The 12,472-nt window shown below is 40.5% G+C and overlaps 2 protein-coding genes across 5 annotated transcripts; one reads left to right on the forward strand and one right to left on the reverse strand.

Moving 5' to 3' along the window:
• Window positions 1-277: 277 nt before the first annotated feature.
• On the reverse strand, window positions 278-4,331 carry Ciao1 (cytosolic iron-sulfur assembly component 1). Of its 3 annotated transcripts, none has more exons than XM_070657675.1 (5): window positions 4,182-4,331; window positions 1,395-1,771; window positions 1,199-1,307; window positions 959-1,123; window positions 278-863 (listed from the first exon to the last, which is right to left on the reverse strand). In XM_070657675.1, exons 2-5 carry the CDS (start codon window positions 1,758-1,760, stop codon window positions 595-597), a joined length of 909 nt encoding a protein of 302 aa, XP_070513776.1. In that variant the 5' UTR covers window positions 1,761-1,771; window positions 4,182-4,331; the 3' UTR covers window positions 278-594. The 3 variants fall into 3 exon arrangements, with proteins under 3 accessions (XP_070513776.1, XP_070513775.1, XP_070513774.1); XM_070657674.1 differs by lacking the exon at window positions 4,182-4,331 and adding an exon at window positions 3,473-3,721; XM_070657673.1 differs by lacking the exons at window positions 278-863; window positions 959-1,123; window positions 1,199-1,307; window positions 1,395-1,771; window positions 4,182-4,331 and adding exons at window positions 1,853-2,537; window positions 2,612-3,073; window positions 3,473-3,754.
• A 121-nt stretch (window positions 4,332-4,452) lies between these two features.
• Window positions 4,453-9,933, forward strand: Srpk (SR splicing factor protein kinase). 2 transcript variants are annotated; one of them, XM_070657622.1, is made up of 6 exons: window positions 4,453-5,230; window positions 5,686-5,896; window positions 5,977-6,292; window positions 6,458-7,036; window positions 7,101-7,398; window positions 7,516-9,933. In XM_070657622.1, exons 1-6 carry the CDS (start codon window positions 4,947-4,949, stop codon window positions 7,805-7,807), a joined length of 1,980 nt encoding a protein of 659 aa, XP_070513723.1. In that variant the 5' UTR covers window positions 4,453-4,946; the 3' UTR covers window positions 7,808-9,933. The 2 variants fall into 2 exon arrangements, with proteins under 2 accessions (XP_070513723.1, XP_070513724.1); XM_070657623.1 differs by having other exon boundaries at window positions 5,704-5,896.
• The last annotated feature ends 2,539 nt before the right edge of the window (window positions 9,934-12,472 follow it).

Raw genomic sequence — 12,472 nt, forward strand, 5'->3', positions numbered from 1 at the left:
AGTTTATCGTAACGGTTTCGTTCACAATTGACTATGTTACTTTTAATTGCGTTATAGAAAATATATTCAACAAACTAAACGGACAGTTCCGGATTTACAACATCTCAGAATTCATGCTTCTATATCATTGTCGCTCTACAAATTAGGACATGTATGTCGTGCATTTGGTCGCGAAATTATTTGTATGAGCGATTTGAGACTCTTGACCATTTCCCGATTTGGTGAGTCTATTAGATAATAGCTATTTGTTATTGTCGTGCAAATAAATCAATTATGATCAAATCATATCACTTGTTTATTATTTAAATTATTATCGCCCTACATGTTATCCCGAATTTATAAACTCGTAGACAAGTTCGAGAGAAAATTTGCTATTATTTTTCTTCATATAATATACCTTTTCCCAAAAGCAAAAGTAAATAACCCACGTGAAGCGTGCGCTCTGTAATGTCTAGTGCTAAATAAAAAGAAAAAGAATTTTCTCTCCAAAATTAAATTTACTTTCTTCCGCACAATAAAATGCTCGATTGCTATTGAATCAAGTGGGATTGATGTAATAAGAGGTACGGTAAATATTGTATTTTACAACAGCTCTTACGCGGTTTGCAGTGGATCTCTGTCACATTCAGAGACGCACACTTCGACAGGTTTCTGCAGATTGCGCTTTAATATCAAAGCGAATACCTTTAAGAAGCCACGTTCTGAATCAGAATGATTTGTTAATATGACATGAGTCCCTTGATGCGCAGCGTCCAATACATCGTGATGCAACATTTCTCCCGTGAGATACAAGTCTGCAGATATTCCTTTCAATATCGATGCTCCCGATCCGGCACATAACGCAACGGTGTTAATATAACCATCTAAAATATAATAATAGCAATGCAAAATGACGATTAAATATTTATTATCGAGCCAATCGTTTTCACCATCAAATTATTAGTCCCCAAGATCTCACCTGTACCACGCGCACGTGCCAATCTTACGTGCTTTAGATTAGTTCGCTGTTTTACTAAATTTACTGCTTCGTCGATAGATATACGGTTCTTCAAAGTGCACAATCTCCCTAATCCATAAGTCGCGTTACTTTCATTTGGCTGAATTGGCTTACTGCTTCCGAGTTCTTAAAATATAATTTTCATGTATGATAAGATAGCATAATCAGAAACAGAAATATAATAACGAATTTTCTTCTTACCAAAAGTTTCTGCTAGCCAATCATTTACACCGCCTTTCACAGAATCAAAACTGCTATGCGGAGAGAAGACAGCGATTTTATTTTCCAGACATCTCGCTATTATACGTTCCTATTGTGCGTACAAAAGAAAAATGTAAAAAACAATTAGATTGCAATAATATTTCGAAGACGATCGTATTAAAAGATATTTCGGTACCTTCCAAGATGCAGCAGTAATTGATTTCAATGGAGCAAATATTAGTGGATGATACGTGATGATTAAATCAGTTTTTAATTTAAGGGCTTCATCCATAACATCTTCGGTTAAATCATTTGTCAACAAAATATGCGACACAATTTTTGGTTCTGAAGGTTCAATCAGTAGTCCAACATTGTCCCAGGAGGCTGCGAGTGATGTGTCTGCAAATTTATTCATTGCACTCACGACGTCCTTCAAGGGTACTCCAGCTTTATTTTCTGCAGTGCGGCTCATCGTGCGAATTGTTTTACAATATTCTATATATTTGTATCGAAAATAAAAATTTTTGCAAGGTAATCCCACGTTGCACAAGCGCTTCAGCATTTATGTGCAGCCTGAAATAAAAATAAAATAAAGTAAAATCTGTTCTTTGCAAAATCAAACATTGAAAATAGATTAAAAATTAGGGAAAAATATAAAAATAAACCATATTTATTTTTTACAGCAGGGGGTAACAACTCTTAATTAAATAACGAGCGTTTATTATTTATAATTTCATTTCCAACAAAAAGATCGAAATAAAATAAGACAAAATCATATATTTTGTACATTTTATTCGTTATAAAACCATATCTTAATTGTACTATCATCACTTGCAGACGCGAGTTGACCGGGAATTGTGGGATTCCATTGAACACAATTGACATCTTGAGCGTGTGCATTATCTATGGAGCAGACCATTGTAAAACTTGGTTGATGCGGATCGCAGTCGTTGTCCTCTTTAAATATTCTAATGATATCGTCGCCGCACGCAGTTATCAGCAAACCTGTGGTCTTACACCAGTCGATATCGTAAATAGTTCTTGTGTGGTATCCTGATAATGTGCAAATACATTTCCAGACAGATTCGTTGCTTGGTGTAGCGATGCCCATATCGTTCCCAGGTTTATATTCTCTCCATATCTTCACCGTTTTATCGTCACTACAGGTTGCTATTCTATTACCAGTTTTATCCCATGACAGACTCCACACTGTAGAAGTATGAGATGACAAAGTAGCAACACAAGTCCAGTCACTATCAGCTGCATCTTCCTTAAATATTTTAACTGTGTTGTCATAACTGGCGGAAGCCAAGATCTCTTCATTTGGATGCCATCTCACCTAAAAAAATATTTTATTTATATGTATACGGTCAAAACAAGGTAGTGTTCTTAATAATCAAGCTTGCAACATACCTTTTTTACATCTTGGGTATGAGCATTAATAACAGCAGCACATTCATATTCATCATCATTCACTTCCCACACCCATACTGATTTATCTCGACTGCATGTGGCAAGTAACTGACCAGAGATAGACCAGCTAACACTTTTTACTTCGTTTTCATGTCCTTCTAATGTTGCATTACATTCAAATTGTCCTGATTTTTTATCCCATACTGCAGTAGTGGCATCAAAGCTTGCTGATGCAATGTAATTGCCACAAGGGGACCAGGCAAGTTCTCGAATAGTTCTGGAGTGTCCTTCAGTAAGGATCATTTTTGTAACCCACTTGGGTCCCTCCAATCCCCATATTATAATCGTCTTGTCCTCACCACAAGACGCTAAATTTGCACCCTTGGGATGCCAACAGACATTCCACACTCTGCCTCTATGCCCAGTTAGGCTTTGCTTTAGTTCCAACGTACCCATTGCTACCTGCAACAGTATCATTCAAGTTACTTGTTAAACCAAACGACGAGCGTCTATTAAAGTCAATGGAAAAAATTAATTTTTTAAATTTGTAAGTGTGTCAGCTAAAATTTTAAATATATAATGTGTTTTTAGCGCTTTTCAACCGTCTGTTATAAACATAGCAAAAAAAACAGGGCAGCTTTAGATACGTTGGAACCAATTAGCATGTAATGTTTGTTCTAATTATTTTCCCCGTTAATCTTTTTCGTTTTTAGAAACAGCGTACAGTGACTTGCTTGCGCGCTTGCAATACACATAATTAAAATAATGAGCCTGGATAAACTTCGTCACATGGAAAACAATTGACGAAGTCATTTTGTTCAAACGTGGTCAGTAAGATATTTTAGAATTCTGTGCACTTACCGTATTGTGTCCTCAAAATGAATATCATTCGTTAATTCTCGCAAGCATAAATACACCGGCTGACAACGCGTGGAATATTTATTAAGACGATAACGGGCGATAAGCCGCTCCGGTGGCCTCGAAATTTCGGTTGGTTTCGCGTTGGTTGTCGGTACATGCGACTCCACAGCAAACGCTTTGCAGCGAACGTCCACAGATGGTGCTTACGTTCAGTTTTCGTTGCACTAAATTTTCGAAGATCGCTGCCTCTGCGATCTTCGAGTATTATACATGCCAGCTGTTTACAAAACTTATAAAATCTAATCGTTATCTTTCACTGACCACTTCTTTAGCAAGACGTTACAAAAAAAATTGCTTCGTACATCGTTATAATACGTTCGATCAGCGATTAGTTGATTGCGCACGATATCGAATCGATCGCGCTGATCCGACAAACAGAAAAGATAGAATTAAATTTAAATAATAAATCGTCTTACGGGCGATGCGCCACGCGACCACCCGAGACAGCAATCGCGCAATCGCCGTGGCAGCGACGTCATCGCGCCGAAAACCGGAGCGGAAAGGACTGCCGTCGTCCCCGCGTAAGCGATGATGGGCCGCAAGGGACGCGGGGGGTCTAATGAATGAAATCTATAAATCATGAGGTCAAAGCGTGGCGAAAAGTGGCCGTTCAAGTAAATCGGGGGTTACTATGAGTAAGTCGTATCACCTGGAGAGCGTAGGAAGATAAGGGAACATCCACCGGCACACGGGACGAAGAGCGGAAGGGAAGTCGCCGCGATACTTCGCAGGTGAGAGGGTTGCACAGGTAGAGAGAACGCGTTGGCGCGCGCACGAGAGAAGCCGAGCGACCACGAGCGACGGCAGCGGCGACAGACGACGGCGTCGTCGACGGGAACTACGGCGACGGTGCGCGGCGTCGACGACCTGCCAGCGAACGAAGCACGGCGACACCTGCTCGGCGGGTAGGTAGGCGTGCGACACGACGGTGACGCGCGTGCAAACGCAGAAAACGGAGCTTCTCGGTCGTGCGTGCGTTCGGCAGAAGCGGCGACGGCCATACTCAAACAACGGCTGAGCGAGAGATGAGGTAGATAATCATTTCAGAAACGAGTGCTAGGCAGACGGAGAGGAGAAGAGAGAAGGCCGCGGGCGAACGAGACCGCGCGCGAAGCTGCGTGACCGGACGGGTGGCGAAGAGCGCGAGGAGAAGAGAGACAAACGGAGGCGAGCTGAACCGTGCCGAATATTGGAGCCCGCGATATATCGTCGCGGCGAGGGCGAGTCAACGGCGGCGACGGTAACAGTAACAGAACGAGCAGCGAAAACACGAAGGAGCGGCCCGGAACAGGCGGAAGTGTGGGTTTTGTGCGGAGAGAACGTTGGACGAGGGATAGCGGCGGCGGCGAGGACGACGACGACGGAGGCGACAGCAGTGCTCGAGCTCGGCGCGGCCCTCCAGTCGGTCGGCGGGATGAGCGCCAAGACGGACGTCAACAGGCGGGTGCTCGCGATCCAGGCGAAGAAGAAGCGGCACAAGCCTAGCAAGCGCAAGGGCAAGGCTAGTTCCCAGGGCGAGCAAGACGCCCAGAGCTCCAAGGGTTCGCGCGCCAGCCAGGTGGCGACCACCTCGGCTACCGCGACCACGACCACCGCCACCACCACCACCAACACCTCCAACACCACTACCACTTCCAGTTACGAGTATGCCTCGGACGGACCTCCCCAGCGCGCCTACAACAGCGATAATGGGACCAGGTAACCCCCTCGACGGCGAACAGCCGGCGACACGAGAACCCTCTCATCGTCCAGACTCGTTGTATCATCACCCACATCTGCGTTACACGTTCTTCATCTTAGGTCCACGCGCCCGCAATTACTCGTGACAGTTTGTTGTCAAGGAATCCATCGCGTTTTATTTCAAGCTTTCTCATGTTAAATATCCATAAAAAGTCCCGGATAAATCCTGCTCAAAAATTTCATATTTTATTACTTATTTTCGGTCACTACGCGTTATCGCTCGGTAATCAATTATTCACCATCGTATGGCTTGTGGTAAAAACAGCCGACGTGAAATTTAGCTGCTGATCGCAGGCAATCCGTGTTTTTGCTCGATGTCTCTTGCACTTATTTAAATTTGCAAGGAAGAATCAGTTGTTGCGAGTGTCATTCTAGCTGTAACTTGTCATTCACAATCAATGAATCTGTCGTAGATTGGTACCATGTCATAGTTCCAGCAATGAAACGATAGAGGACGATGATGCGTTCAGTACCGAGGACGAAGAGCAGGAGGACAGCAGTGACTACTGTAAAGGCGGGTACCATCCCGTGAAGATAGGGGATCTCTTTTTAAATCGCTATCACGTCACTCGTAAGCTCGGCTGGGGCCACTTTTCCACAGTGTGGCTTTGCTGGGACCTGCAGGTACGATATCTACAAAATGACAATCGATCTTTCTTTCATCACGGTACATAAACACAAGACGTTCTGAAACTATGCTGCAGGATAAACGTTTTGTGGCGCTTAAAATAGTGAAATCCGCATCCCATTTCACTGAGACTGCATTGGATGAAATTAAATTATTAAAAGACGTACGCGATACGGATCCCACCGATCCTAAGCGCAATAAGACCGTCCAGTTGCTCAATGACTTCAAGATCAGCGGCATTAACGGCCTGCATGTTTGCATGGTATTTGAAGTGCTTGGACATAATCTTCTTAAATTGATTATCAAGTCGAACTACAGAGGAATTCCAAGAAATAACGTTAAGCGCGTCATCAGACAAGTCCTCGAAGGTCTCGACTATCTTCACAATAAATGTAAGACGAATGTTTGGTCACTGATGGTCATTCAAATTTATATATGTAGTCAGCTTTACGCAACGGATAATTTAACAGAAATATTTTAAATAAAAAATTAAAATACCGTTAGAATTACTTTAATAAGTTTACCACTGTTCACAACGTTGTTAAATTCTTTTTCAGGTAAAATTATTCATACAGACATTAAACCTGAGAATGTTCTTGTATGCGTCGATGAAACTTATATACGAAAATTAGCTTGCGAAGCGACAGAGTTGCATTCTATGGGAGCAAAGTTACCAGTGTCTCTAATTTCTACCGCGCCGAAGGAGTTCCAAGAACCTACGCCAAACTCCAAAATGTCCAAAAACAAAAAGAAGAAACTAAAAAAGAAAGCAAAACGTCAGAATGAGCTCTTGAAGAAGCAGATGGAGCAAATCGAGGAGTTGGAAGAACAAAGTAAACTTGCGAACAGCACGAGAGAAAATGGAGAGGTTGAAACGAACAGCTTAGATCAAGATCTTAATACGGAGAGCATAGAGGACAATACGGAGAGTAAAGGTTCTCCGGATATATCGGAACCATCCGCGCCTTCTTTACACATGAACGGAGTAGACGGTTTAGCAGGTGGTGATAAAATACAAAATTCATCAACCGAGCAATCGGAAAAAATGGATAATGTAAATCTGTGCGACGTAGAGAAAAGTTGCGACGAAAATGTGTTACCGCCTGATCCCGACGATACTGACGAATGTAGCGAAGGTAAATGCGATTATCGAACAACAATATTTCGAGCTTTCGTTTTTTACTAAAATTTTATTTGCAGGTCGTAGATCATTAAATCCACCGGAAAGTAAACAATTAAAACGAGCGTCGATGTCTCCTTTGGATCCTGCCATTATGGATTGCGAAATAGAAGTTAAAATTGCAGATCTCGGCAATGCGTGTTGGGTTCATAAGAAATTTACGGACGATATTCAAACTCGTCAATACAGGTCACTCGAAGTTCTCTTAGGTTCCGGATATGATACCTCTGCCGATATATGGTCTACCGCTTGCATGGCGTTTGAATTGGCAACTGGCGATTATCTTTTCGAACCGCATAATGGCAAAGATTACTGCAGGTAACAATTTAACGAGATTCAACAATAATTATATTTTAACATTATAAAATCTTGCAAAAATTATTTGACGCTATTTTAAGACTGAATTTATTTGCTTTTTTTTTTTTTACGTATCAGAGATGAAGACCATTTGGCCCATATTATCGAATTGTTGGGAGAAATACCGAGACGTATTGCCCTTTCGGGGAAGAATTCGAGAATATATTTCACCAGAAAGGGCGAGTTAAAGCACATTACTGGATTGAAACCATGGGGCCTGTATGAAGTGTTGACAGAAAAATACGAGTGGACACCGAGCGAAGCACGCGAGTTCGCAGAGTTCCTAATACCGATGCTCGAGTTCAATCCGAGCATGCGAGCTACTGCAGCCCAGTGCCTGAAACATCCGTGGCTGCAAATCAAAAAGTGATCGCGTTTTTTAATTGTTTTATCTGTAATACCCCTTCAACTTTCACCCCGGTCCTACCGCCCAGTTATCGCTATCGTAAATCGAGAGTGTGATAGGAAGCCGAAAACACTTGTAAACGTCAGGTGTTATTTCCGTACTGAAAATCATAATTCAACGACCCAAATTGCGTATGAACAGCAAGTGCATAGTTCCAAGAACGCGTGTATACACACATACACACATCACACACACATATACACTAAAAAACTATTTGATATAATACGAATTACGGAAATAAATTGTAACATACGTTGTTATATTAATCATACGTACGCTACGAGCGTGTCTCCGCGTGGGAAATGTTACGAAACTGAAAACGTTTCAAAAAGATTGTTATATACCCTTTACTATTGGTGATTTGACAATATTGCGGAAGTCGCCTCAAAGAAAGTTGTCTTACGAATGCAGCGAGCGAAGTGTCATAATATCCAGAAGTTATGTTAAAGAAGAAGATCTTGCAACATTCCGCTGATTTCCACAGAAAAGAAAAATGACCGCGTGCGTGCTTCCTAACGTAAAACACTCTCAACAATATCGTCTGACCATTTGTACTTGTACATTTGTTAAATCATAATTTTAATTAGTAATGACAGAACTTAAATTAAAAAGAAATTTTTCATTATACTTTATATACGTTATTTTACGCATATTTGTGTTGCATTCTTCGTACTGGTCATTTATTTGATCTATTACGGATATTCCAAGAGTCGTGGGATCTGCTCGTAATGTGCTGTGAAGGTACTGGCGGGCTCGGTATCGCGTTTGGTTTAAAATTAGGACTCATTGCCTTGACTTAGTTATCCGTGTGTACTTTTATACGTCGCACACACCGGTCGCTGTAAATTCTTGCCAACAAACTTGTCGTGAAGTCACAACGGGACAGAAATGGCTACTTAATTAATATTTTACTTCTACCTCAATATACGTAGGTCGGTTAGAAATACTCATGAACAGACACGCACGTAACGAAGGGTCGCATTCAAATAAATGTAAATTGACAAAGAAGGATCTGTACATTGTAGATAAATAAGAGTCGGTCACTCGATTCTTGGGATTTGTAATTTACGTGAGCGCCGATTGATAAGACAATGTGCATAAATATATTTAAGGATTTCAGTTTTCGTGCAGTTAGAACAGAAAATCTGAGTGTATTTTTCTTTCGTTACTACTGAGAATTAAATTGTGTTAATGGTGATATATATAGTTTCGTAAGAATAATTGTACAGGATACAGAAATAACATATCTAATGTACGATTTATGCATGGCGTATTATGCACTTTGTCTTATTTTATTGCGGCTTATAATACTGATAATGTAATAAACATTTCTGTTTATTATAAACTCGTTTACGTCGCTAATGCGAATGCCTGTATACATAATGTACAATTATGAAAAGAAAGAATATCTATATTACGAGTAAGGTCTTGGCAAGCATAAAGAGAGCAGTTGTATGTAACAAGAGTAACATTGAGTTTCGTGTTGACGCCAACTTTTTTATTTCGTGAACGCTGACTGATTACCGAGCTCTCTGATGATTATAATTGTCTTCTATTTTATAAATGAAAAAGCGGAACAGTGCGTTCTACCAGATCATCTACGTCGTGCATACTTATACACGAATGTAATTCCTGCAGACTGCTCTGTTTCGCTTTGCCTGCCAATGTTGCTTGAAGTCACTTAGAAAAATGTCTCGATGGAACTGTGTGTGGAGATACGTGCGTACGTGGAATTATATATTTCATCATAATGTACAAATGCCTTGTCACTTACTGCGATTATATCTTCCCGGGTAAAAGAGGAAAATACTCTCGTAAAAACACGTTTTATAATCTTTTTTTTTTTAACACATCATGCGTTAATTTTATTTTTGATTAATTTTTTAATTAGCAATATTTTTATTTAATTACCTAAATACTTCAACACAAAAAGATGTATGAGACGCAGATTTTAATTTATTAAAAATTGACATGCATTTTTATGGGATATGTTTGCTGATTTCCATTTATATTTTCGTTATTTATAATTTATATAGCATTTAATTTAATAAATAAATCATATCTCACGGATAAAAAACTGAAAAAGAAAATTAAAACGTACGTGTTATTATAAAATTTATAGTATAAATAAGAAAAGAAAAAAAAAAAAAAAAGCAGGTGATATACAATGCGCGAGATGAAAGTGCCTCTTCTACCCGCGCTGCAATATTGGAAGAATGCGTTTGTGCTGTTTTATTTTTGCAACGAAAATGATTTTTAGGTTGCAATACGTTACTTATTATCGCGTTTCTTCCCTGCAGAAACTCTTTTGCGAATCTCGTGCGGTTTCCAATGGCGGCAAATGTATACAGTATATAGCTAAATTTTAGCTAATGATATTCAATACCGTTCTACAAAATATGGCTAGTTAAATCTATTATTACCAAGGCAGCGATCACGGCTCGATTAAATATTTTCGTTAGTATTCCGTCAATTCTGAAAATTCACAATTCGTCATTAGATCAGTCAAAGCTCAAATATCGTTTTGCCGGCAGCGTTTGCGGCTTTACGAGTCGTCACATCTGACAGTCGTTCACTGTGACTATAGATGATAATGTTACATCTTGTATTAATATATCATATGTACCATACATATATATATATATATTAATATCTCTAGTATTCTATACATAATGTGAATATATATATATGTATATACATACATGCATATATATATACATATATATACACATAAACATATAGATATATTGAAACGATAACTTGCATAGATGTGACTCGCTGCTTGGCGTTAGGATATAGTTAGAAGGAAATTAACAAACAATAATAGCGAACTGTGTATAGAGCTCTTGATGTACGATATCCTTGTCGCCCCGTTTCTGACTTCCAAGCAGAATAATTTTATTTGTGTGAGGTAGATAGCAAAGAAAGGGAGAGAAGAAAAATGAGAGACGAGCAGTCGCGCAAAGCGCCACCGTCCCTTATTAATTTTTTTTCCTCCCCTTCGCAACAGAGATCTCTCGCGCACAATGTATATAAATGTAAGGAGATTCGCGGGTATGTATGATCGAGGATCAGTCGGGCGAAAAGGGGAGAAAATGGTGTATATATACAGGGACCCAATATTGAAATTCGCACACCAGGGACTGATGTTCCAATCGGTAGATTCTAAAACTTGTTCTGAACGAGGCAGATTTGTTGCAATCAAATATACTAATCGAAAACTTTCAAACGTTAATCTAACACAATGCGCCGATATTTGTGAATTATAATATCTTGGGATTGGAGCGACTGATGTTACATCGCAGCTCGGTCAGCGATAATCTCTGCACGATGGCTCACGAAAATGTATAATCTTACGCATGTGCGCATCTCAGATAAGCTCTCGACATTCCTTTTCTCGTGCAGACCGAGCTGTGATATATGATACCGATTGCCCTCTCAAAATCGATTGATAATACGCAATAAGTTGTATAACGTTAAACTGTACAGTGCAATCACATTGCACGACCCGTCGGTCTTGATTTATAATCGAAGCGTTATAATGATCGTTGCGGAAACATCCGCAATCTTGTTCAATTTTCAGAGAACGAGTACAATGGTATCACCGACATTAAAGTGCGAATGCGAGGAACGTGGCCTTGATCGGGAAGCGAATATAAACGTCAACGATAAGTTAGACTTGTGCGCCTTGTCGAAGAGATTTCTTTTCGCACGGTCTTCTCTTTTACACCTTAAAAAAATAAAAAAAAGAAATTTAAATTATCGAGGAGAGCGAACGAGAAATCGTTCGACAGCGAGGACGAAGGAAGCTTTGCTGTCAAACACCAAGTTTTATTATACATAGGCGCCCAACGCGCTTGAAATACTGTAAATATTTGCGGGTATAAAACCCGGCGTGTGGGGTTTTGCACATTTTTAGATGAGCGCGTTAGACGATCCATTTGGTTGAACCGCGGAGGGGCTAACAACCCTCACGAACGGGTCACCGACGTTAAAATGTACAGATTATATATCAGAACGATTGAGGCGATATTAGGACGCGCGCATGCGAAGGAAAGGCAGGGAGACGCGAAACTGGCGTACGATAATATTAATATTGTCTCACTGATTGGTACATAGTCATACTGGTCTCGTAGCATTATAGAGAGCCATTTAACTCTGCATGCTTAGCCAATTTGCGCTCACCGGCAGACTCACGAGGTCCTGCCGCGCGATGGACGTTTTAATAAGAGTGTAAAAAAACTACTCGATAAAGGCGCGTGTAGGCGTACGCGACACGTGATGATCATTTTTAGAAGTTCATCGACAAACGGGACATGCAAGCTACAGCGAACTGAACCCGAACGATGCGCCGCAAGAAAAAAAAAAAAAAACGACTGGAGCATCGGGACAGAAAAAACAAAGACGGCGGTATTACTATCATCATTATCGTCGTCGTCGTCGTCGCCATCGTCGTCGTCGTGGTCGTCGTATGGTCGTCTCTTAGACAATATCCCAGATTAGCGCGATAAAAATATGTCCTTTGTATCGGCCGGGCGATCGAATCCTCTCGCGAGAGGACCGGAGATGATACGCTTGATTGACTAATTAGTCCGCCTGATTGCGTCGAATACATCTGCGAGATATGAC

This window comes from Cardiocondyla obscurior, linkage group LG06, assembly GCF_019399895.1.
Source record: "Cardiocondyla obscurior isolate alpha-2009 linkage group LG06, Cobs3.1, whole genome shotgun sequence".
Taxonomy (NCBI): Eukaryota; Metazoa; Arthropoda; class Insecta; order Hymenoptera; family Formicidae; genus Cardiocondyla; species Cardiocondyla obscurior.